Below are 24657 nucleotides of genomic sequence, written 5' to 3' on the forward strand. Positions count from 1 at the left end.
CGCTAAAAATCCACTTGGAGACTGATACCTGCTCTAAGAGGGTGTACTACTTGCTTTTACTGCACTATACTGACACGTCTTGTTCAAAGAGAAGGGGCGCACCTGCTGATGAATATCAAGAGTGATAATAGCTTTGGATCTTCTGCCAAAGTTTCAGATTTGCTCTGTATGATCCTACAATGTATTTAAACTATGACTTAAGATAAAGAAAAATCCTCACGGTCCCACTATTTTATATTCTATCCTAAGTTTAAAACATTATCTTTTTTTAAACCGACTACATTCTTCTAAAACAGTAAGCGCACAGTGACAGGCATTTTAAACAAGTACGTCTTATTTATTCACAATTTAGATAAAGTTTAAGGAAAGACAAAAGAAATACAAAGGACAACATCAAAATGAAAAGGAATTTTAGTGACCAAAGTGAGTTTCTACAGCCAGTGCTCTCCATACGTTTCAAAATGTTATCCAAACACTGCAGATGCAGATTTCAAATAAACCCTACAACAAACCGCTATGACTATTCCCTTTGAAATTAAACTGGGAATGGAAGTTAGCCACCTTTTACCTATGAGTACACAAACCACCAAATTCCTTCAGGTTCTGCTTAAAGCCACATTTATCTTTTACAAGATGGATTCTGCAATACATTTTCAAGTAGCATTTTTCATTTTGTCTGAGCTCTGCTATAAAAAAAAGTCAGTGTCAACCTTCTGTATAACAAAACAGCTTTTGATCTTGCTTGTGGAATATATGCAATTCAGAGCAGTGTCACACTTGCAGCTTGGAGGTATCCTTGGAGATACTGCAACGCTTCTGCATTCAGACTAGTACTCAGCATTGATGGAACCTTGAAACATACGATAGAGCAGAAGTGTCAATGTGTGTATACATTAAACTACTGCTATATCCTGTTAATCACTGAGTCAACATATGGTACAAAGTCAAATGACATCCTGAGAGCAGCAGTTTTTCATTGTGAAAGCAGCTGCTGGAATTACAATTCCTGATGCTGACAGTTTTACGTACTACCTATCTGAATCAAGTATGAAAGAAGAGTAGAGAAAACCTACAGTTACCAAAGCAGATATTCGGATGCAGCAAACGTCAGATCTCTTGGGCAATCTTTACTTACCAAAATCTTGAACAAAACAAAGATGCTACGGGTTAAAATAGTTAACTGTAAACTTAACTTGTTTAATTTAACATGAGTTGCCTGAAATTTCCTGAGTGCATACAACTGAACTGGAGACAAGTATTAGTTATATACTGACAAGTGGATAAATTTTCATTTAAGAAATGACGTATTTAAGCTTATTGCTAAATTAAGTAATGTGAAAATATGATCTTTCTAAGGTTACTAAGGAAAAAAACCTTACAAAAGCTATATTCCATTAAAGAATAAAAGAGAGCAATACCTTGCATTCTGGTTATGACATACTTCATTTTTCCGATTATCAAACATGAGCAGAAGAGACCCATTATCAAAAAAGCATTTATTCTCTACAGAATTTAGCATTAGCATGCTGCGTATAAAGTCACCTACCCTGCCTGGGCACGCTGTAGACAGTTTGTGAAGAGACTGTGCCAGATGGATTCTAGGATTGTTCACCATTTGACCTACAGGATCGTGTTCTTTTTTTCCAGCAAAGGCTAGCTGAGAGAATGCAGTCTGATATCCTGGAGTATCTTCTATGTCAATGAAGTGTTCTTCATCAGGGATAGTGTCATCCTCAGGCAGTTCAAAGAGGCCAATCAGGGCCTGCAGCAAAGGAATCCTATATGTAAAGAGGGGAGGATAAAATTGGAGTGCTTAAAATACATTAGGACAGGATGTATCGTACAAGAATGTTCAAATTTCTCAGAACCTTTTACTATTTAGCCTTGCAGGTACTTGCTTAGCTACTGAAATTCTAAGTGCCCAATCTAAGCTGGATTTGAAGAACTGTGGATCTGTGTATTTTACAGGCATAATGTAGGTGCTCCTATTAAAAGCATGAACAATGTATTTATTTTTTATCAGGTCAAATTCTCATGAAACATACCTAAGAAAAGCAATTCTTTTTCCAGATTACACCTTTTTTTTTTTAAGTACACCACCACCACCACCCCCCCAAATGGTTCTAGTTCAGGGATCCAGTTATTGTCATTACATTCAGGCTACCTGACATCCTAGACTGCTAGACTGGCTTACAATCTTCCCAGATAGCTTTCCCCAAAATTCTACTGTCAAGCTAAGATCTTCCAGTCTCTCCGTCAGGTTGTAAGTCTATGCTCAGGCCTCCTGACTGATAGAACAGTTATACGTCAAAACTGGGCCTAGCTTTTCAGAAAGAATACAAGCTAAAAGAAAGTAGTGTATTTTCTTAAATGCAGTCCTAGCTAGCCCAGCTAGTGGTATCCCCATCACAAAAAAATCTCAAACCAGTTCTGGCATCTGCTTTGAAAACACAGTTTTATTTGTTAAAAAAAGAAAGTGGTATGAAAAGCCTGAAACTCAGCCTCGTACCAATAGCAGGCCCAAAGAAATCACAACAGTTTATTTGAAGAATATATCCTGGTGATAGCTCACATTTTCAAAAAAATCAAATAGCCTCACTAACAGAACTTGAAGCAGTGTGCTACATACCAGAGCTTGGTGTACTCAGTGTCCATCATAGGAGGACATTCTGTTAGTATTTTTGTAATGCCAACAGCACAGATTTTCTTTTCAACTTGTCCAGACACTTTCTGGATTTCAGGAATTATAATTTTCTCCAAAACCATTCCAAACATCCTATTATGACATTAAAAGAAAAAGTATTAGAAAGCCTTATGAGCCTTACGGTGACAAAAGAAAACCAGAAACAATATGAAGCACTAGGACAAAGAGAAAACCAGATAATTTGTTATGATGCTGCCCTGTCACAGTAGATGCCTGGTAGAAATTTAAGCATACAAGCTTTCCACAAAGGGAAAATAAAAACATCACTCTTTCCTTTTTATGATCTGCTTAGGAGATTAATATCTTGAACTATCAACAAGGAACTGCGGGCAGCAAATCAGAAAAAGAAAAATTGCAAGACAAATAAATCAACCACATTAGAAGAAACATTTGGCTAGTCAAGCTAGTGACAAATCCGGTTTGCAATTTTAGCTAAAGGAGACAACTATTTCCTACTTTGAAAGATAAAAATTACACAGCGGTCTTAAATTAAAAAAAAAAAAAATCATACTAACTTTGGCTGTATGCTGTCAAATATTTCCTGCAGAGCTAATGCCCCATATTTTATGCAGTACAAGTTAATGAAGACTAGGAAACCTGTAACAAGAAAAAGGTCAAATTAAAACTCAACATGAAAACAAAAGAATAGCTTTAGAGTCAGCAGCAAAATACATTCTAACATGTTTTTCAAGGGGACAGAAACAACCATCTTTATAAATGTTCTGTTTTAGTGAAGTACATTAACTTGCTGCCTTGAAGTTCATCAAAAAACTGCTGATCTTTTCATGTACTGCACCACACTAAAACATGGCGGTAAGACAACTAAGAAAAGATTCAGTCCTTTTTGCCCTTACAGCAGTTATAAGGAATTAGGAAAGCTATTTGCAAATTTTTCAGATCAAGGACCAAAAGAACTCTTCAATGCTTTTAGCTGAAACTTCATGCAATGCAGTTTTTCAGATCAGCTGTGAACCCCTTTGCATGGCCTTTGTACCAGAGCACAGGTGCAATGCATTAAAAGCACCACTTAAATTTTGTTTGTGGAAGGCCATTATAAGCAATCCTATCACTCTTGCTCCTGCCAGGTGGCATTAATCATATTTTATAGGATTAAGTAACAGACACTGCATAATTTGTGTAGTGATAGTATCGGTAAAATAATTTCATCAGTATGACAATAATCTCTCTGTTACAGCAGGAATAACCAGAATACGTATTTCAATAATCTGTCACAGCTTTGCTAGCTTAACATAAAACCTTATCAATAACTTAACTCCTGTTAAGGCAGAATGACACAAATGCATAGAATATTTAACAGTAATAACACACAACTATATGTAACAAAGGAAAGTGTGGTCAGTGTTATTGTGCTCTGTGAGAGTGAAAGTTTGCTGGTATTAGTTAAGGATTAAACGGAGACACTTTCAGATAATGAATGATATCACACACAGTAAGAAAGTAAGAGGAATACACAAGTCTCTTCCCTTATTTTAGTTCCATTCCTTCAGTTTTCATGAAGTAAGTGCCACCCGCTGTGGCAACTGCCCTATATGCCACCCTTGATTACACAGATAATTTGAAGCAAGTCACTGATGTTAAGAGTCACTCGTATCCCTTCATCCACATAGTCACAGGACACGATAGGATACTTATTCAGTACAGCTGCAGGTTCTAAACTGTTGGCATCACCAACTTTTCATGTAGCAAGGAACTTACTTTTAATAAATTTTGTTGTTTTGGAATTTTGAAGTCTTTGGAATAGTAGAATGAAGATCTGTTTCCTGTACTGGTCAACTGATTCACTGGAAATTTAAAAGAACAGTTATTCAATTCAGACTAGGATTTTACTAGTGTCGCTTCAAAGAAAACATGTATAGAGCTGTTCAAATCTATTTTACTGATAAATGTGACATTTTTCAGTTGTTAAACATTAACTATGAAGTGCACAAACATACCAAATATTAAAGTCTACAGAAATTAGTTTTGAATGTAATTTCAACTTATACTCACGGAGGCATATGCTCTATAATACTGTTTAGAAGGTAGAATCCTTGATGGTCATTAGCTTTAGAGGCAATCAACTTCTGGAACACACCTAACAATCCAGGCTGTAAGCAAAACAAATACAAAACTCTACACAACAGTTCTTCATATATGACCTACCAGAAGGTAGGCCCTTACCATATAAGACATACACCAAGGCAAAAGCTTTCAGAACCTAAAACAGGCTTCTGTTTCCGCAGTTAAGGACAAGGAAGACAGATTTCTATTGGGACCAAGTGATGTTCCTTTGAGCATTAAGATTAACCTTGATCAAATGAACACCAAAGCCAATTTGAACGTGCATGTCTGCTTCATCGATGGCACTGTCTAATCAAGTCTGACTATAGCAGATCATGCAGCAGAAATAACCGAAGTTAAGTATGCAGAATAAATCTCCCACTGAATTCACTCATCCTCAGATCTCCCAACATTTTGGCTCCTCCTCACTCACTCTTCTCAAGACTGTTCTGAACAGAACCTCTGAGAGTTTTCCTGATCCACAGTGTTCAACATGAGGCAAATGAGACAGAAAAATTGCGGAAACTTACCTGCTTGCAAAAATTAAGTGCAGGAATTTTACGTCTTAATTGACAAAAGCATGACAGTCTAGGATTTATCTTATGCACATAATGCAAAAGCATCCAAAAAGCCTGCATTCATAGTATTTTTTTGTCTTTATAAGTAAGCACTATTAATTTAAAGTACAAGCACAAATTCTGCACAAATCCAACTATTCACTAAAGGAAAAAGTTCCTCATAATTTTTAATCTTAAATCAACATGTCTAGAGGCATACACCGTCACTAAATCAACCCAACTTACAATTTTGTCAGCAGCAGCACTTGCTATTGTATTGGCACCCCGCTCTAAATAAGCCTGCAGGAGTCGGACCAAAGGAGGAATGTTTCCTGTCCTTTCCCATAATACTGGCTGAAGTAGATGAGGAAACAATGCCATATAGGATGATGGGATTTCATTTTTATGCATTTCTAGAAGTAGGGACATCACTTGAAACACATATGGAATGAACTCTGGAAAAGAAACAATGACGTTTACAAATTCAGCAAATATGGTCACTGTCAATTCTAGGAACCACATATCTATTGATTGAACCTACAGTTTTCTGATATTAACACAAAGGTTCCAACAAATAAAACCTTGGAGAAATGTATCACTTCCCAAATTTAATTATTCAAAAAATTTGCAAGCATCATATATATTCAATTTCTATTTCCTTTATTTGTTAGTGTTTCAGAACATGGAAAACAAACTACTAGAAACAAGGCCACACAATGAAGAAGAATAAGAGGCTTTGGAGTAGTGATTGTTAGATATTTTAAAAATACAGTTTGTTTGAAAAATAAGTTAATACAGTTGAAGTACCCTATGGAACAACCCAGATGTTTCCTAAAAGCGTTTGTTAGGACTGTGAACATGCTGCGTTGTCACTTGAATTTCCTGTGTTACAGAAAAATTGCCACGAGGTAAATCATAGCGACCATTATAGTAGAGAGAGAGCACAAGCACTTACTGATTTTCATTTACCTTGCACATCATTCTGTAGTATCTCAGTGAACACCATAAACAAAGCCTCTTCAAAGCTGCCAACTGCATCAGGGTTTGCTTTGCATGTTATCCTTATTGACAAGCATATTGATTCAAACATGTAATGGTTAAAGTGAGGTTTGCTTGGATTCTAAAAACAAGTTATAAACAGATAAATCAACCCAAACTTGCAGCCAAGTCACTTATTTAGCAAAATACATTTATGTCAACTGAAGCCTAAAGTAGCAATTGGGAATAAGGATACTTATGACTTATTTATTAATATACTAATGAAATGAATTCCATAGATAAAAGCAAACATAAAAACCTTTAAACCATAAAGGAGGAGTGGTTCTTTAAAATATTTTAAAGACACGTGTTTTTCAGAAGCTCTACATAAACTAGCAAGCAGTTAAAGTATCACAAAACAAAAACTGGAAAAAAATTATTTTTCAATCCTGGAAGTCTCCAGTCAATTTTTTATTGAACGCTTCTTATACTCTGCAGCTAGGTTTAAACTATACAGAGTAGAAGTTTTTTGGGTAGTTGATGAAGGTATTCTAAAGCACTCCCTAGTGTTAATGTTCAAGAATATTAGACCAGCCTGAACAAAAAAAACTAAAGAGAGTTTTACCCACCAAAAGCAGGAGGATAATTTATTTAATTTAATCCCACACTTCAGTGCCTAAATTTAATATTAGCCTCAGAAGCTTCAAGGACAAAGAATAAAGGAGTTGTGAGGAAAACGGATTATTGTAACGGTGGCCTCTGCACAAGCATTTATACTAAAACAAACTAGTATTACAGAAAGATTTCATATGCTGTTTCCAAATTTCAGATGACAGCAGGGGAGAATGGTTTGAAATTGTGTCCTAAAAGGAAGACAGTACTTCACTGGAAGGCTGTTTTAACTTATTTTAGTCAGAAAATATTGAACAATTTACAGTATTCTAACAGAACACAAACAACAAGGTATACATAAATCTTTAGAAAGACTGCTCTAAAAGGTAAAAAGTGAACATTTTGCTCAGATAGCCTGTTTCTTTACCTTACTGACAGCCAGCAGTTTCTGTGTAAGCTGTGTGATGACAGAAGGGATGTATGGAATTATGGATTCCTGTAGCAGAGAAAAACTCCTCATGATGGCTGCAAATAAATTGAAAGTATTATCTTCTGGAGACAAACATACACTTCTGTCATCCATCATATGCCTAAATCCTTTACCTTTTGCTAATAAATTAGATCCCAAGGAATTAGGTACAGTAAGAAAGAGCACCTGCTGCAAGAACAATCAATCCATAATCATGACAAAGGATAAAGCAAAGCCTCATTATCTCCATTCTATAGAGGGAGCACAGCAGATTAAGCAACTCTGCAAAGACGATCATTTATCTTGGGCAAGTCTCAAATCTTGGCATACTATTAGCCATAACCCACTCAAATCTCCTACTGACACTGCTCAGGTAGCTGTCCTGACTACAAAGACTACCATTTGAGAAATAATTTGTCACAATACCATTATGTTTAATGTTTCTCTTTGGTACCATAAATTTGGTCAAAGACGACTTAATACAGCCTGGTAAGTAACTGCAGGCTGCGCATACTACTTTAGCACGCTTGCATAAATCAGGTTTTTCAAATAAAAATTTCAGTAACCTGTAACTATAAGCCTTTACCTCAAGTTAACAAAGTTACTCTTATATTGCAGAACTCATAAGCATTTACCTTTCATAATGTATTCATTTTCAGATGAGCCAGGAAGCGTCAGTGCTTTAAAAAGGTTTGTTAACAGCACTTCTACAAATGGTGCCATTTCTGCAGCTGTAATGCTGGTAAGTAAAACACAGCTCTTTAATGATGGAAGATATTCACAAACTTCAAGCATTTTACAATACTGTAATACTAAGAAATAAAAGATCCCTTACAGATATTTCTTATCCTTAATGGACAAAACCTATGTCGCAATGAATTTATTTCTGCTTGAAAACTTACAGGGTAGTATTATTTGTCCCTCTCATGGTAAACAGTCTTTCAAGAGCATGGGCTGCATAGGTATGGACCACAATACTTTCTGCTTGAAGATGATTGATTAAGAGAGGGATAGATACCAACAGTTGTTCTTTAGGTACCTACAAAAATATAGCAACAAATTGTACATATGTTACATAAAAATACAGATGGTTCAACACTAGAGCATAACCACGCTGAGCTCATCAGCTACAAACTGAAAGCTTGGCAGAGGAAGAAATCTTAGAAGACTCCTCCAGTTGCTAAATCACACCTTGACAGCCAAGAGGTACCTATTTCTGTCGTCACCTGTACACTTCTCCCAAACATCAGTGTTGCATCTGATTGTCAGTAAGTGCATATACTTGTAATGTATATTTCTTTTTCCATTTTACTTTGTCTCAATGGGCAATTAAAAAATCTCAAGCTTTAAAAAAATCACAGATATTTCGTAAGAGATGAATAAAGGTAATCTAAAATTTAGAAATAATAATATATTTTCTTACTGCATCTCACAAATCAGAAAAGGTAAAGGACAAAGTTGCTGCACTCTCTTTAACAACTACTGCAATGATACGAGCAATCAAGTATATTTAGACTAACATGCACTTGAAAAAGTCTGAGTGTGTCACAGAACTAAGCATGCTAAGATGTTCAGTGCTCCCACAGCATATGGACAGCATATAGACTACATGTTAATTGGATATTTATAACAATATCATTTACTTTTGAAACTAAAAATTCAGCATGAAGTGTTATATATGACTATCAAACACCTGTTGAGTTAACATATGGCCAAGTAAGATAAATTAGGCTTGGCAAGTATAAAGTAACAAACTACAATATGTTTTTACCATAAAAGTAAAAGAAAAACTTACTTGGTTTCTGAAAATCATGATATATTTGATACCATCTGCTTTTAGCACAGGGAATTCATTCACTGCAACAGAAAAATAAGCAAATTTTGTTGATAGTTTTCATGTAAACGTGATTACTGAACATATACTATATATAGAGGTGACATTAAGTCATGATTTTTTCACTCAAAAATAATATACACAATGTTTTTCTACGTTGCTTAGTTTCAGCATTTCTATATAGGCACTGTTAGACAGAGTATCAGTTTTAGGTACAAATCACACCCCAGTACCATTAAGTGTACAGTAAAACTCTTTCACATGAAATTTCCCCTTCTGGCTCTGATTTTAACAGCCTCTGATTACATATTCCAAGACAACCCACTACGTTCCAAGTATCGTAAGATAATTGCTGAAGCATAAAATAAATTATGTGGCTTAATTCTAGACATCTGTAATCTCATCAATATGGGCTGATACAGGCTACGACCTAGCCTTCAGTATTTTAACTTCTCAGGGTTTTGTATAGCACAGAAGTTTGCCAGAAGGTCTCAAGTACAGAAATCAAATTACTTTGATTCAACAAGTTTAAGCATGTAGCTGATAGCAACCATGTGTGTACATGCTCTGATCTTGCAGATAGCCTGTGGTAATCCACTTTTGTTTAAAAGCTCATTCATTGCTGGCCAACCAAATTTGAATTACTTCCCGTGTGCCAGGTGTTAACAGTTTTCTGTCTCCGAGATTATGCTGATATACAAGCGCTTGAGCCTTAAGAAACAATGGTCACTGTCAAGGTTGTAGATATATCACAAAAAATGCCATATCAAAATTAACATTAACTTACCACTAGCAGACTTCAAGTCAGGTTGAATGTGATTCACAAAGAATTCTGTCAGATTAACAAGTTCATTGGCTTGTGTTATTCCATGCTAGAAAAACAAAAAACAAACCAACTCTGTTTTTAGATGTTGACACTCAGTTAGTTTTCCTACTCATTTTTTATGTGCTTTTAATAAAAGGAATCCAAAGCCTGCATGCACCTGATGAGATTGCTGAAATTGCATCTTTAGCTGAGAGCCATCCAATTTCTTTTTCTTAATGTTTTTAGTGTCTACGTTTCAGCTGTAGCACTACTGAGGTTCAAAGTTACCAGCTCTGAGTTGAGAAATAGTAGCACATAACACAGTAATAATCAACCAAAATTTGAGAGAGAAAATATCAACATCTTACTAACTTGGTAAGTTTTTTGTGATAGGCCTTTTAAAAAGGAAAAGTTTAGGACTCAAAGTCCAATTCTGAATTAGAGCAGCAAAATAACGACTACTTAGTTTTCTCTTATGAAAAATGCAACTAATTTTTAAAACAGGATTTTTCAGACGGATATTTATCAACCAAGTGTTCTAAGTGATGTTATCCCATGTTTGCCACTAAATAGCACGGGAAAAAAAAAGAATATGTACAACTGAGCAGTTTTCTAATTGCTAGACAACTCTGGTTCACATTACACATCACTATTATTAGCAATTGCTGAGCAGTAGTATACAACTAGAGTTTCAGGAAAAGACTGAGAACCTTCAGCAAAATTGAATAAAGATGATGTACAGCATGTTTTACTATGTTTACTTCAAGTCTGCCTTGTAAAGCCACTGAGATCTGAACTGTAATAACATTTAAAGTATTTGTTAGTATATTAAAATCTGTTCTGTAGGACATTCAATACAATGCTACTGTTTCCAAATAGAGTTTAGCTCAGTTGTGGCTCTTCAATGTATCCAGCCTCTTAGTTGCTTTCTCCCAAACAAGTAATGAGATCCATTTCCAGCCATCATTAGCATTCACATGCCATTTCCAACTCATAAACACTCAAATAACAGCAAACATTGGAAATACAATGACAAGAACTGTAAGAGTCATTTAGATTCCTTCTAGTCTGCTTAATACTTCTGATCTTCTGTAAAGCTAAATTTGGCCTTCCACGGCTTACAAACTCTGGCTTAGGACCGTTTAAAAAGCTCAGAGGTTCTAGACCCAAGTTAATTTTGTTTCTCTGTACGGCTGCTTCACACATGCTAATAAGACCTGCCAAACCGTCACACATAGTTGCTGACTTTGCCCAATCTATCTGAAGATCAGATACCACCAAATTACCAACCGGGAGAGGATTAAATAATGGACAACTTTTAACCTCCCCAACATTAAACTACTACAAATACAGTTACTCCCATTCTGAAACAGCATAAAATGAATTCCATCAATCCTTATATACACTATAATCCTTAAATGCATATGGATTAAAATGAATAGCATGTAAACATACATACCTTCTGTGTTTGAGCTTTGGATGCCAAAGACGTAACAAGGTAAATAGCTGCATCTTTGTGCTTCCAGTTAACAGATGGATTCTTTGCATATTCTTGCAGCATAGAATTAACATATCCAGAAAAAATCCCTGTCACAGGCCCTTCAAAAAATTTGCACAGGCCTCTGACTAGATCACAAGCTGCTCTGCGCCTGGTGTCAATATCTGCATGAGAACCAAAGATTCTTTGGATATGTATTTGGAAAGTACACAGCTTTTCATATTAATAAACATAATAATTAATATATTAATGATATACAGCTTCTCAAGTTACAGCCACACCTCATGTTAATTATTGCAACCCTCCACATTGATGTGTAAGAACACATTTAAGTCTTTTCCTTACTGTCATAATAGGGACTATTTGTACAACAAAGAGGAACGGGCACCTACCAATACAGCAGGCGTATTCACAGGTTTTACTGCCCTCTAAAGAAAGTTTCAGTAAGCATGCGGGGGGGAGGGCTTTTTTACTATGTTGACAATTATGCACCCAAATCTGGTTGGGACGGAGTTAATTTTCTTCATAGCAGCCCACATGGTGCCGTGTTTTGTACTGGTAACTAAAACTGTGGGTAACACCCCAGGGTTTTGGCTATTGCTGAAGAGTGCTTGCATAGTGTCAAGGCTTTCTCTTTTTCCTTCCCAGCCAGCAAGAAGCTGGGAGGGGACACAACCAGGATAGCTGATCCAAACTGACCAAAGGGATATTCCATCCCATATAACATCATGCTCGGCATATAAAAACAAAACAAAAAAACCCCAAGAAAACCTGTAAAACTTCCTTGTTTCAAGAAAGGGGAAAAAAAATAAAAAAAGTCAGTTGGCCTTTAATATAATATACTAACAGAAGCGACAGAAGGAAAATAAAGCAATTTAAATGCAAGAGTACATATCTAAAGTAATCTCTGAAGAACACAAATACTTCTTGCCTCAATTCTCTTAAAAGCAGAAGTAGCTACAAATAAACGCTTCACGAATACCTAAAATGCAGCCAATCCTGGATAAGAATGATAAAATGTTTGCTTGAAAAGTTCAAAAACATTTTCCTCCAATTTTTGTCCTCCACTGCAAGCATACAGTAATTTCTTAAATCTATTATGAAGTGTCATTAATCTAATAGTGTCAGTCAGTAAACTGTTAGTGGCACAGAACAGCATATACAGAATTGTCATACAGATCTAGATTTGGTTCATTTGTGCTCCGATCTGGCTGAAGACCAGACAGCTACAATCAGAAAATCAAGCAGCTCTGTCAGCACAGCACTGTGTTTTCAGGACGGTTACTGTACTGGTTTGAACACAGTGCCAGCGTACAAGGGCTGGCCAGTGTCCAGCTGGCTTGGTCACAGATTTGTATGCAACACCGGTCAGAATTTCAGTTTAAACATGATAGACTACTAAATACAGGCACAGTCTCTCCATGTTATTTAAAACTCTCCACATAGGAACTAAATACACAAGTGTGGCCACTATTCAGCATTGACTTACGGGCTATATTTGCTGAAACGAGAATGTGTGCAGTGTAGGAGACATACCAATCCAATTAAGGAAAAAAACCCTACAAAAACATTGTTCAAAACAAAAAGACACTGTGATGGGCACATCGTGACAGTAAACTTGATAAAAAACTGGATAAAATCTCTTGGGGGAGGAGGGGAATCTTCCCAATTTCAAAAATAAGTTATAAAAGCTTCAGTAAATTGCTTCAGCTCTTTAGAGCTATATTTACAGACCAAGTATTCTTAGTATAAATCTGTGGATTACCAGATCCTTCCAAATCCCTTCTTATATATTCTTCAGAATTATCTTCAAATGCTTCTTCATCAGCCGCTGAAAATAGAAAAATACATAGAAGTTTAAATATTGAGGTCTCTGGTTTTTATGGTAAAAAGGTGTATTATTATCAACTTGCTATTTTTTCCAAGTACTTTTCTATAACATTAATAGAAATTAATCAGAAATACCCAGCCAGACTAGCCTGTTTAACTTGCTGCTGCCCCACAAATTAGTCTTTCATACTCATGAGCTGATGTATTCCCGATTTTAAAAAAAGAAAGAAAAAAAGATAGGACATGTTCAACACTAAGCGTATTTAAAGAGGCTTCCAGAGTCATAGACTTAAGAGAGAGAAGCTTCTTATCACTGCAATAGATCTTCACTGCATTTTAGAAACTAGGATCAATATGAGCCCATCAAAACCTGGAGAAATAGACATTACAATTTAGTAGGCCCGATATCTATGCCTATTTAGACTCCTTGAATTATTCTGATACTCACTTTAAGCATGAAAAGTTACTGGTGGCACAGGAACTAGACTTCCTATACTTCTCAACTTGAGACCCCAGTAAGACACAAAAATTATTAGATGTATTCGCACAATTCTACAAAGCCCATAGGACAGCAATCTGCTCCAGAAACTTGGTTTTGAATCTCGTACTAAAGCACACAAGAGGTAATCCTCAATTCTTAGTCCTGCAAAGCCACATATCATTATAATTACACTTAGATTTTATTCTGTCCTTGAAAACTTAAGTCTCAAAAAGTTACCTCTAAATTCCATATTGGGAACAATGACTTTTTCACAGATGCTTGTCAATGTATTCTGGTCTTCAAACAGATGCTTGTAATGCGGTCTCTCACAAACTGAGGCCAGAAACTGGATTGCATTACTAACCAGCTAGAACAACACAAAACAGAACACACACAGCTGTAGCATGACTGACCAATTTATAATTCATTATTAAACTTGACAAGATCAGTTTATAACAACTCACCAAGTCATATTTCACTTCCTGGCCTGTTGTGACTAACAGATTCCAGATCGCTGTTACAAAACGTGGCAGGTAGGGCTGGAATTCTTCATCATATTTTTGAGCATATAAAGCAGCATTATCACAAATTTGTGATTTCAAGAGCTCCAGTAATCCAGCTTCCTCTTCATCCTCACATAAAACAAAACTAAGAACTTAAACATCCAAACTTTAACGCTACTTAAATATTAAAAGTATCAACATATTTGAAGGAAATATTTACACTATTTTTTTACCATGTTCTAAATAGGTGAAAGAAATCCCTCTCACATCCCTAGAATCACTGTATTTTGCTGATTTGTACTGGAACTGCACTGCAAGTTATAAATCATACTTGCATTTCAAATGAAAGTACCATGCACTTTAAATCATTTAGACCTGATAAAGCTTGACATGAAAATAATTTACAAATGTAATAGAAAAAAGACAACACAAGGTGTTGAAAAAATATACTTAGAAGACATCGTATCTTGCTACTTTAAATTGGAATAGTTGTAAGAGTAGTTTCTTCCCCCCTTCCCCATACCAGCAGAGATGCTTGTGGAGCCACAAAGCAAAGTGAATTGGGAAATTGAGCTGGAATTAAAAACCACCAAACACCACCCCAGTTCTGTCTCCCCACCCCCAGTCCCCCCCACCTTTCCGTTTTAAGGCATATCATTTCCTGAGTCAGTTCAGCACACAGCTGCATGAATGTCTGTGCTGGGCAGTAGCCCACAGGCACAAGAGAAGAGAAAAGAGCAGCAAAGCTTCTTTTAGCAGCAGCGTTAGCCTGGAACGACCATGAAACTATAGCACAGAATGTACTTAATACGCCTCCCTATGTAGTGTAAAGAAATTTATAGAGCTGCTTTGGCTCCACCATGTGGCAAACTACTGCACTGTATCTGGAAGACAGCATTTAAAACGCAGAAAGCATGCACAAAATTAATTTGAGCTTTGATGACTTGGTATCATCTTTCACCTGTGAAACTACTAATACTTATAATTAGACAGAGACAGCAGACGCTGAACTGAAGTACTTAGGGACATCATGCCTTCTATGTTCAACTGTTTCAAGTTCTTTAAGATATCCTGTTTTCTAAAACATCGTGCATGAACCAGCTTAAAGGTACAGAAAACCTGAGCACTGTGACTCTCTAATGACCAGGTTACTTCAGCAGATATCCTCAAAAGAATCTCCTCATTGATGATTATCTGTAATTTGATTTCTGTGCACAGCTGGGTATACCTGTAACTGAGATACAACTTCAAGAACTGGACCTCAAATTTCTTAGATGGGGCAACTTCTCTTAAACTCCATTTCCTTACAGCCATTCTATTCCTTTGTTTATCCAATAAAGAAAACACTGCATTGTTCAGAGTTAGACCTAAGTTCTCAGTCAACCCTCTCCACTACACAGGGGCAAACCAGGAGGTTTATGCAGTACTTACATCAGTCTGCAAAAGTTTATTATCTAAAGTTAGAAGACTATGAAAATTTGTCATCCACGTTTCCATGTTATCTTCAAAAAACTCGGGAAGATCCTGTGAAGGAAAAGCATAAATCTACATTTTAATTTCTGATTGCACCGCTTAGATAATATATCTACATTGTTAGTAGTATGTATCCACCTTATCATCTACTGAGGGACAACTAAGTGTCAAAAACAAACTTCAAAATGAAACACTACCCCCTCCTCCTCCCAAATGAAAACCCTCCAGAGGGAGGCTTTGGAATACACTATTTCCAAATAAACTAGTTGCTTAGACCCTAGATAGCCTACAGTTTTATAAAGAAAGAACCTTACTGCCTCTTACTCCGAACAAGAGAGCACAAGCCTCCCTTTAACTCCAGCTTGCTCTTTTGCCCAATATGGAAGAACAGCTCAAGCAATCAAGGCACCATCATCACACTTCACAGACTTATGTTTGTGTTGAAACACTAAATATATGTCACCTCAGCAAATTATCTTTTTACCATTTTTCATATAGCAGATTTATTTAATAATGTTAGAAATTTAGATAGGATTTCAAAACAAAAAACCCCACACTGCTACGAGAATTACTTGTTACTACAGTGCTATAGAGCTCCTAGTTTTAATGGACTTTCATCTACGTGACTGAGTTCATGTCAGTACAGACATATTTATAAAGGAGCACAGTGAGTACAAGCTCAGGCATTTGACTTCTGTCTTTCACAGCTGATACTCGCAGAGCTACCCGTACAACGCCTCCTTGCTATGACAAGAGCTTAGACTCTTGAACTTTTGTATAGACAGGGCCAAACTAACGTGTTAATTAACCCCATCCTTACTGTGCCTTTACTCCAGCGTTGATGCAGACTGTCAACTTTTATTTTTGCGATAAAGCATGGCCTTAAAGGCTGCCTCAAATGGATCCTATAAATAAGAGCATAATAGCTTCGTGAGATCAAAGCAAAACTGTGAGAAGAATAAGGAGATTCACCTGAAAATTTAAACTGTAGAACAGCTTCGCAATTAGAATGAGAGAAGAAAAGAGAACCTTCAAAGCACTAGCATCATTTGCATGTGTGCTGCAAAGTTCAATAGTTGCCTAGAAAAAGACATAAGATTCAGTCATGTAATACGCACCCCCAAACCACATTGACAAGAGGTACTGAAAAGTGTCATGTAACTTTAAAAAAAAAAAAAAAAAAAAAAAGAAGAAAAAAAAAAGAGAAAAAAAAACAAACAGAAAATACAGTTCCTTTTCCTCCCCTTATCAATCCTGTCAGGTCTCACTTCCTGACTTTAGTTTGAACCTCATTAACAGTTTCAAAGCAACTATTCCCAAGTTTTCATTTTGCAGGCATTCACAACAAGCAATTCAGAATGCTAAACTTGTTTTAGAAATGATTCAAAAAGAAATACCTTAAAGAGATTTGTCAAGGGCAAAGCAAAGGCATCAAGGACAAGTTTGATCTCTGTCCATAATTCATTTGACTTAAATTCATGGCGGTACCTGACAAGTGAAAGAAACACACAAAAAATAGAATATAGTCTTCACATTTATTACCAAATTCACTTGCATACAATTAATTTTTTGTGCTGAACCTTGAAACAAATACTGTCAAGTAAACAAGAACTAAACAGCATAGTTCGATACCATGCAAGGTATACCATTTGACAACCACTTAAATACTTACTAAAAAAATCAATAAGCGTAAGTAGAAGCCACAACTGTAGACTTTGTAAATCTACAAAATTAAGTCTAACGGTAAAAATTTAGAGTTGAACAGAAATTTACAATCCATATACTAACTCCCTTATTTCCAATACCTTTTAAATAAAGAGTGAGCAGTGCGAAGGACCCCATTAATGACATGGAAATCTCCACTTTGAAAGCGATTCACCATTTCCGTCAATAAGTCCGGCCATTTCTGAGGAAAGTCTTCCCGACCAATAATACTAATAGCATCACTTAACTGGAAAGGAAACATAACCATTACATGATATAAATAACAGGCTCCTCGTTACAAAAAACACAGCAGTCATGCCAGATGTTGCAAATATCTAGGAAAAATGGTTATTATTCTTGTCAGATTCAAAAATCATTGGGTTAAATATCTACTAATTTTCACCACAAATAAATAAATCTCATTTTAAATCCAATGCGGACATGCAGTCTCACTTTCTGGAATTACTATATTTAACTACCTAAAGCTAGAACTTAGCTATAAGATTATACAGTAATTGCCTTTTTAAAAAAAAAAAAAAAATTAAAGTAGGCAGAAGTAGCTGTGACAACATACTCCACGTTACTTGGATTGGGATGACCTCATGGTAAGGGAACTGAGCTCTGCCAATAACCAGAGCCTCCAGACACACTTAAAATATTCCAAAAGTCTCATGGGCATAACCAGGAATTGACATATTACCTGCTTTTGGATTTGTTCCGGGCTGCTAAGCATCAAGGGCACTATGTTGGCTTTAATGGCTATCCTGTCTGATTCACATATTTTGTTTGGTTCATCCTCAACCTAAAATTAAAAACAATAATTAAGTGGTGGGCATATCAGTACACTCTAGGCAACAAGCGAATATCAGCATTTCAGAAACCAATTAAACTGATTTATTTAACTATTACGTAGTTAAAGAAACTAAGAAGATCTGTTAATGATATTGCCTACAATGAACCTAAAACAGTAGTACCTGAAAAAAGCTGAAAGAAATGACATCTTTCTGTAAAATCTTGAACTAGTTTTCTCCTTCTCTAATGGTGACTTTTCAAATCAGCAAGTCAGCCACAATAAGGGTGAGTGCGTATGCCAGTAACACACATAAGTTTAACCAACAGTCTCCCACCACACCAAACCACATCTCTGTCCTCACTTCTGCCAATCTCAAAGATTTATTTTGTGCAAGCTGCCATACTTTCTAGAAACTGTACATGAAGATGGGTGCAGGTTACACCATCAAAACCATAACATTGACTCGATCAGTTCAAAATATCAATCAGTTCACAGCCCAGTCAGTCAATAGTGCCAAGGGGCAGTAAATTACAGAATTTCTACTAAAGAAATAAAATAATAAGGAGGCCTGTCACCAACCAGTGACAGGCAGTGATAGTCACATTATCTGTGATGACAGCACTGAAGTTCAGAAACCTATAACTTATCCAGCAAGTAAAAGAGATAAGCACCTCCAGAGAGCAATTCAGTCATCTTCAGATGCTTGAACCAGACGGCACTACTACCCTCTTTCTTACCTCCCTTTCACCATCTACCCATAAACTTAAAATAAAAGCTTAGTAATTTCAAAATTTCAAGAGTTATGTTTAGCTATAAACAAGCAGGAACAAAAATAAGACACCAAGAACTTGCTTTTCTGCTTCTATCACATTGCACTGAATCAGAAGAATGTACAGAATCACTAGACATACATTAAAAACCACAAAAAGAAGATGATCTTTAAAACCTGAGCTTTACTAGTTTATATGATGTGAAAGGCAGCAATAACCGTATTAGGCAAGCTCCAACTAGGGAGGCAGGGCTCACTGCTATGCATTTAGAGAGGTGAGGACAATGATGGTGGAGAGACCAGCAACACCAAATCCTACTATGGAGTTATTTATGAGATTTTTTCAAAGAAATGAGACCTTTTTACAAGACATGAGAGGCAACACATAGGTGACTATTCTGCAGATACTTAAAAAATAAATTAAAAAAGCAAATTCTTCCCTCTCTCCAGAAGTGCCCTGTACATCTAGCTCTCCAGGCTCTACCAAATCAAAGTCCTTGAGTAGGCAAAACCCTTTTACTTCCACTGAGCTTTGTATCAGTCAAGTCCAAGGCTGCTAAATGAAACCATGTGGTCTAGGTAAGCTGGCCGTAGGGCTGTATTTTATGTTCATACAGCTGCTCTTGAAATGAGAGCTTCAATTTTGGACAAAACAACATGCTTGAAGCCACACAGCAACCATAACGGTCCTCTGGACGCATTTACTGCATAGCATCCCCACCTACTCCAAAACAAAATCTCATCCTGAATTACATCAGCAATCCATAAATAGGAAGCCACTTACAAATTTTTCCATAACAGAACATGATTTCTACTTACAATATACTACAGATAAAGATGCAATTTGGGAGAAATGACCAAGAATACAGTATTACAGAAACAAAGTTCTAGAAATTTCATGCCAGACCGAATGCGCTAAACTTATCAAACATAACCAGATCTCAGACTCCTATAGCTTCTTAATATTAGTAGGGGGGGAGGGGAGAAATCACATGCAAATTTGTAAAGAGGTACCAGCTAAGACGTAATGATGAAATACTTACCAGTTTCCCCATAGTAAAGCAACATTACACAGTTGATATTTTTCAGATACAAACAGTACTTTCAGTGAGACAAAGTATAAACAGTATCAATTAAAACCTCTCATTGCTGAAGGAGTTCAGCTCTCAAATGTAATACTTTCTACCATAAATTAAATTTCATGAATGATGAAGGCTCTGAATCAAAAATGTTTCTGATCTCTTCAAAACAAAGCATAAAATGGGATTAAATGGCAATATTTCTATTTGATGTCTACAAATACTTCTAAGTGATAAACTGGCAAGGTCACCAAAATAAACTGTCCCACACTATTCTATGCCCCAGAAGCATTTACATGAAAGAGAAGCTAGGATCATCACTTTCAGCTGCAGTGCTGGCTTGAAACGTTTGTAACGCTACGACAATAGATACATGCCAAATTGGCCAGCTCATGTGTATAGACACTTCACAATCATTTTAGTTTAAACAATATTACTGTCAGTTAAATGAGGTTTAAATACTGCGCTTCTGCAAAATATGCATATAATATTAGGGAAGATTATTTGTTCATCTTTTTATCACCCAGCTTTAGTTCTTTTTAACAGAACAGACTCCAATGGTCCAGGCTTTAGTCCCTCATCAGTATACTACACCTTGTGTTTGTTCTCTGAATGATCTACTTTCTTTCACAGAGTACAGACATACACACATTCTCCAAGGTTACTGCAGAATATCTTATTGCACCTTAAAAGGATTATTAAATAGCACAACTACTCACTAGGATACCTACAATTCTCCAGTTCCTTTTAATATAATTCTTGAACGTTACAGATGCACAAACTTTGATGACATTTTCCTGTGATTTCTCCAGCAGCGTTAAGAGTAACAACGGATAATTCTGGCTTCCTTCAACCGATTCAAGAAACTTTTCCGCTGTAAGAGAATATACTAAGGTTAGCAAAAGCTGAACTGATTTTTCTAATGGGAGTCCTATGATTCCTCAAGTGTCTATTTAAAATAATCAACACATGAACACTTCCCCAGGGTTTCACAAGAACAGAAACACAGTACAAGTTTGACAAAGGGTACCATAGCTTCTTTACTACTAAGGTCATTAACAGTTCTGCTATTAACAAAAGCTCTCAGTTCAAAGTAGGATGTGGAAATATTGCCTCCTCACCGTTTTTAAAAGCTATAACCTGCTAGAAGTAAATCCTGGTTTATTGCGAACAGCTGTACTGTTCTAAATAACAACAGTACCAAAAAAATCAGGAATACAGGAAAATAAAATTACAAAAAGCAAACAAAATAAATTTATATTTATATCCATCCTTCATTAGTTTTTTTGTTTTTTGTTTTAAAAGGGTACCAAGAACTTCTGCAAAGAGGTTATTTGCACAAACATCCACTGAAGTTTGCTATACACAGACAGAAGAGCCAAAAAGAAACTAAACTTTTTTGGTCACTCATGAGAATCACTTACCAGGACGCCTTATAGCAGGATCTGGATCTAGCGTTTTCTTTAGATACTCAGTTAAAGTCTGTAAATTGGCATCACTCAGCTCCATTTTGGCAGAACCTAAAACCCACAAGTAGTTTTGTTATAAATACAAATCAGAAAAAATCTATCCTATAAGGTACACATATGTAAAACAAGATTCTGCAGAAGAGACACATGAGCTCTTTTTGACTATACTTCATGAAAGATAGTCCTATCTTATATGTCTCATCCAATAAAACAACAGCTGGTGTGCACCAAGCACAAAACAGAAAACATTCCATTTCTTCAACTACGTGTAACTGTTATTGTCTAGTTTACTGAAACCAAACTCCTGGAACAGGATCACACATCCAGCAAACCATGAATCAGATACAGCCAAAAGGTGGTCTCTTGCCCCTTCAGGACAACAGGAGTTTGTTTTTGCTTTTATGAACTTCTGTCAGCCCCAGAAATCTGTTCCTGGCTGAAAAAGTTGAATAGTCCTGTCCTACATGATTGTAAATAGAACAATTCAAAGTGTATTGGAGAGTCAAAGCTCATTTAAAAGTAAGTACTCATTATCAAAGAAAGCTTGCAACAGAAAATTAATTTTTTATAAAGAGACAAAAGACTGTGCAAAGCCAGAGGGTTTGTCCACCCTGTAAAATTAATTTAGATTAGGGTGGGAGTTAATTTAAACTGAAATATTTATTACAGAATAACTCTGTGCAATAAGTCTAAATTACTCCTCTCTAGTAATCATCCCACACATTCTCATACTTACCACAGTGATGTATTAACTTCACAGCTTTAATTGGAATAATTCAAATTACAGTAACACTAAAACAGCAGCAAGACGTGCTTTAATGGACATGTTGTTGCTGAGGATATCATCATCAATTCTGCCCATCCTTCTTACCACTGAAACAGTTACAGTTTCATACAACCACACAGTTCACTCACCACAGAAGTGCTGAGGAAGCTAAGATTTCCATTTTTTCCTCTGGAGTTTCTAACTAGTAAGAGAGAGCGAAATTTGGCTGTCCCACTTTGGATTTGTTTTACGTTGATTATCAGTGCAATACAGTTTCTATTTAAGCATGCTTGCAAAGGCAGTGAGTTTTAATGACACGATTTTTACTTTAACTATGGCATCTATATCATTGAAAGAGACAGCAACAGCATCCTCTTAAATTAAATGGATGTTAATGAGTAATTGAGATCCCAACATATCTTGCAAAAAGTAAAAATCCACATAGAGAGTCCTGCTTCCCATATTTCACCCCCCTTCCCTTTTGGGGGTTTACTTGTCTGTAGTCTTGTTCACCAATTCACATCGACCAACAAAATCCCAATAAAGTATAGCGTAAGCAAACAGCACCAGTAGCAGCTGGCTCATCTCTTCTATGAAATAGCCTCATGCATCATTACTATGATGTTGAAACTAATACTTAAATCTTTCATAATTAAAAAAAATATAAATTATCTGCTCCGGGGAAGTTTGTAAGGCTGAGGTGCAGACCCACGCAGAGATCATTTATGAAGACTAAACTTGACACAAATGGGAAACCAAACTGAAAAAGACTGACAATCCTGAATGGCCTTTTACAAATACCTCACGTACATATGTAATATAGGGGCTCATATAAAAAATATACACCTCAAGCTGACTGCACGTTTACTCTGAAGGCCAAACACAAAGATTTTAATCCGTTACTTCCTCATACAAAAGGATAAGTATTTTCACCCGCTACTTGCTTACTCCTATTTCCTTCTCTTCCTCTAGCTATTTATTTTTTGTTGTTTTTCACTACAGAAAACTGGTGGTACTTGCTAGAGTGATACAATGCTTTTTGCTGTGTTGTGACATATGCCTCCTGAAAAGGCCACAGAAAATGAGAGTATTTTCAGACCACCTCTCCAGAAGAAAAACCCATAAAATGTGCTTACTGCATTAACTGCTTTAGTCAAATTAATGACAGACCACTTACGGAAAAAAAACCAAACCCAAACCAAAAAGCGGCTGTTCTCCAAGCCTTACACTGTGAGGAACTTCAGAGAACTCGGTTCCTGCATTCCCTCACCACAGCACCTACCATACACCACCCACATGCCTAAGGATGTTTACGGTCCAGATTTTACCGGACAGATAATCTTTACACCAAACTGCTAGGGAGGATCTCTGCTTTCCACTTCGCCAAAGCGCAGGGGTGGGCAGACGAGCACCCACCGGCCACGGGCGCAGGAGCGAGGACCCGCGGCCGCCCCGCCAGCCCCCTCCCGCCGCGTCCCCACAGACCGAGAGGCGAGGCCGCCCGGGAGCCCTCCAGGCCCGGCCGCCGCCGGGGCCGGCCCCGCTCTCGCTACCACGGGGGCGGCCCAGCCCCCTCCCGCCGCCTCAGCACAGCGCACCCCGGCGTTTCCCCGGCCCCATCCCCGCCGCCCGCCCGGCCTGAAGCCGGGGCCGGTTTATCCGAGGGACGGGGCCGCTCCGTCCCGCCCGCCGCCAGACTGCGCCTCCCCCGCGGCGGTGCTCCCGCTGCCTCATGTGGCGGCGGCCCGGTTCGGCTGCGGCCCCCGCAAGACGGGCCCAGGGCCGGGCGGGCGGGCGGGCGGGCCTGCCTGCCCGCCCACCCTCGCCGGGCCGGCGGCCGCGGCGGGGGAACCCCGAACGGCACCGACCGCCCTCAGACTAACTTGCTCCCCCTCCCCCCCCCCCCTCCCCGCCACCTCCAGACGGGCAGCAGCGGAAGCCAATGAGGAGAGCACACTGCTCAGTCCCAGACACCGCGGGCCAATCGCGAGCTGCGGGAGGCGGGCCGAACCACCCCAGCATGGTGAGCTGCGCCTCTCGCTGCGCCGCGGGCCCAGCGCCCCAGCCCAGCGCGGAGCGGAGCGGCGGGCGGCTGCGGACCATGCGGGCCGCCGGGCTGTGGGGCCGCCCCACCGCCAGCATCGCCGGGCGGCGCGGCCCAGCCTCACCTGGCGACTCCCCCCCGGCGGTGGCGGCAGCAGCGGCGGCTCCGGGCGCTCCGGCTGCGCTTCACATTCAAACCGCGGTGAGAGGGCGCGGCGGCGGCACCGTG

At 37.9% G+C, this 24657-nt stretch overlaps 1 protein-coding gene across 1 annotated transcript; it reads right to left on the reverse strand.

Moving 5' to 3' along the window:
* Positions 1 to 231: 231 nt before the first annotated feature.
* Positions 232 to 24639, reverse strand: CSE1L (chromosome segregation 1 like). Its single transcript, XM_082326138.1, has 25 exons — positions 24554 to 24639; positions 21575 to 21670; positions 20882 to 21024; positions 18210 to 18311; positions 17611 to 17756; positions 17203 to 17293; positions 16778 to 16885; positions 15764 to 15856; positions 14294 to 14461; positions 14067 to 14196; positions 13284 to 13349; positions 11480 to 11682; positions 10003 to 10087; positions 9177 to 9238; positions 8284 to 8420; positions 8017 to 8120; positions 7340 to 7437; positions 6292 to 6442; positions 5569 to 5777; positions 4715 to 4812; positions 4421 to 4506; positions 3220 to 3301; positions 2630 to 2776; positions 1547 to 1778; positions 232 to 850 (listed from the first exon to the last, which is right to left on the reverse strand). Exons 2-25 carry the CDS (start codon positions 21657 to 21659, stop codon positions 761 to 763), a joined length of 2916 nt encoding a protein of 971 aa, XP_082182264.1. The 5' UTR covers positions 21660 to 21670; positions 24554 to 24639; the 3' UTR covers positions 232 to 760.
* Between the last annotated feature and the right edge of the window lie 18 nt (positions 24640 to 24657).

The sequence above is a fragment of the Platalea leucorodia genome (assembly GCF_965183815.1).
Source record: "Platalea leucorodia genome assembly, chromosome: 13".
Lineage (NCBI taxonomy): Eukaryota > Metazoa > Chordata > Aves > Pelecaniformes > Threskiornithidae > Platalea > Platalea leucorodia.

Coding starts and splice junctions, on each gene's coding strand:
- CSE1L (XM_082326138.1), bottom strand. CDS start 21,659: ATGGAGCTGAGTGATGCCAATTTACAGACTTTAACTGAGTATCTAAAG. Junction 10,088..11,479: donor CCAAAGCTCAAACACAGAAG/GTATGTATGTTT, acceptor TTGTTTTTCTAG/CATGGAATAACACAAGCCAA. Junction 6,443..7,339: donor AACTGCTGGCTGTCAGTAAG/GTAAAGAAACAG, acceptor ACTTGTTTTTAG/AATCCAAGCAAACCTCACTT.